Genomic DNA, 1,997 nt, shown 5'->3' with positions numbered 1-1,997 from the left:
GGTGGATAAATGCACTGTCTTTTCAAGCAGCTCTGCCAGGTTCAAATCCCCACTCTGTATCTAACCAGCATGTGAATTTAGACAAATCACTTAACCACTTATTGCTTAAGTTCTCATTTTCTTTATAATTACAGTAATAGTAGTGCCTGCCTCATAGATTGGTGAAGAATAAAGAAGTTACCACATGCATGGTCTTCATAGCATACATTCCAAGTGCTCTTAAAGGTTATACATTCAACTCTTGGAAACCTTTTAATGAAAGAGGTGTAAGTCAACATTTCCAACTAGGAATTAACAGTGGTTGGATAATAGTGGATTTCAGTGAATGTAATACCTGTCGCCCATGTCTCATCTCCCATGTAGGATCCTCTGGCTCTGAAGACAAACATCAGTTACTGGTAACTGAGAGAATGTCCTCCAGGGATTTGACATTTGGAATGATTTTCTTATTACAGACTACAGTTGGTGTCCTGGGAAACTCTTGTCTTCTAGTATATCTTCCTTTACTTCACTGGATACAAATCAAGGTCCACAGACTTGATTGTCCTGCACCTAACTGTAGCCGACTCCATTGTCCTTCTGGCTAGAGGAATCCCCCAAACTATGGCAGCTTTTGGGTGGAAAAAATTCTTCAACGATTTTCAATGCAATTTTTTTTTCTATGTTCACAGAGTGGGCAGGACTGTGTCCATTGGTAGTACCTGTCTCTTGAGTATCTTCCAGGCCATCACCATCAGTCCCAGGAACTCCAGGTGGGCAGAGGTTAAGGAGAAAGCTCCCAAGTACATTGGCTTCTCCAATATCCTCTGCTGGATCCTGCACATGCTGGTAAATATCATTATTCCCATGTATGTGACTAGCAATTTTCGCCATGAAAGTTTCACGAACAGAAACGACTACGGATACTGTTCTTCTGTGTTTCATGACAAAACCACATTCCCACTGTTTGCAGCATTGTTGTCATTTGCTGACATTGTGTCTTTGGGACTCATGCTCTGGTTCAGCAGCTCTGCGGTTTTCGTCCTGTACAGACACAAGCAGCGGGTCCAGCACATTCATAGGAACAACGTCTCCCCCAGATCCTCCCCTGAGACCAGAGCCACCCAAACCATCGTTGTCCTAGTGAGCACCTTTGTATCTTTTTCCACTCTCTCCTCCATCTTTCAAGTTTTTATGGCTGTTGGTAATCATTCTATTTGGTTGCTGGTGAACACGGGTGTGCGAACTGCTGCATGTTTTCCAACTGTCAGCCCCTTTGTCCTCATGAGCAGTGACTCCTGTGTCTCCAGGCTGTGCTTTGCCTGGATAAGGAAGACAAAATCTCCTCATCTTGTCAGAAACACCTAACTGGATGTTTTTGCACAAGGTTCAATTGTTTGTTCATCACACAGAATCCAAGCACATATGAAACAACCATACTGCAAGAGAGCAGTGGTACACACGCACGTAGACATTTGAATATATATAAATGTGTGTGTTGTGCGTGTGTGTATTTGGGTGTGTATGCCTATTGGCCAGATGATATTTCTAATTAATCAAGCAATAACATGGAACATTGCCTGGTTAAAAATCAAAAAGTGTACTAATTACAAAAATAATAAACTGCTTTATCCCTATAGTCTACTTTATCTGACATTTACATGGCCATGCTAGCTGATCGGTTGGCAATGGGATGACATATATGAAACCTTGAAAAAAAAATTGCCAGTCAGGAATAATATAACCTGCAAAACTCTTGTTCAAATGTGGTGGTGAAATTAGGACAGTCCAGATAAACAGAAATTAAGGTAATATGTAAAAAACAAACCAAACTTCCAAGAATTATTAAAGGGAGTCCTTCAATATGAGAACAAACAACTTGAGCTCACAGGCTGAATCTAGGATGCAGGATTGTACCAGCCAGATACCAGTCTAGGAAATGAACTCTCAAGGACTATCCAAAACCAAAAGAAATACAACAGGGAATCAGAGCAGTTAATCTGTAAATGACAACAACA

General features: G+C 41.1%; 1 protein-coding gene across 1 annotated transcript; it reads left to right on the top strand.

The window, feature by feature from the left end:
- The first annotated feature begins 395 nt into the window (after positions 1-395).
- LOC101341285 (vomeronasal type-1 receptor 4-like) lies at positions 396-1,347 on the top strand. Its single transcript, XM_012559178.2, is given in 2 exon segments — positions 396-490; positions 492-1,347. Coding segments are annotated over 2 exon segments (936 nt in total). The 5' UTR covers positions 396-410.
- The last annotated feature ends 650 nt before the right edge of the window (positions 1,348-1,997 follow it).

Source organism: Trichechus manatus, unplaced genomic scaffold, assembly GCF_000243295.1.
Source record: "Trichechus manatus latirostris isolate Lorelei unplaced genomic scaffold, TriManLat1.0 scaffold00216, whole genome shotgun sequence".
Lineage (NCBI taxonomy): Eukaryota > Metazoa > Chordata > Mammalia > Sirenia > Trichechidae > Trichechus > Trichechus manatus.
This window is presented reverse-complemented; position numbering and strand designations above follow the sequence as displayed.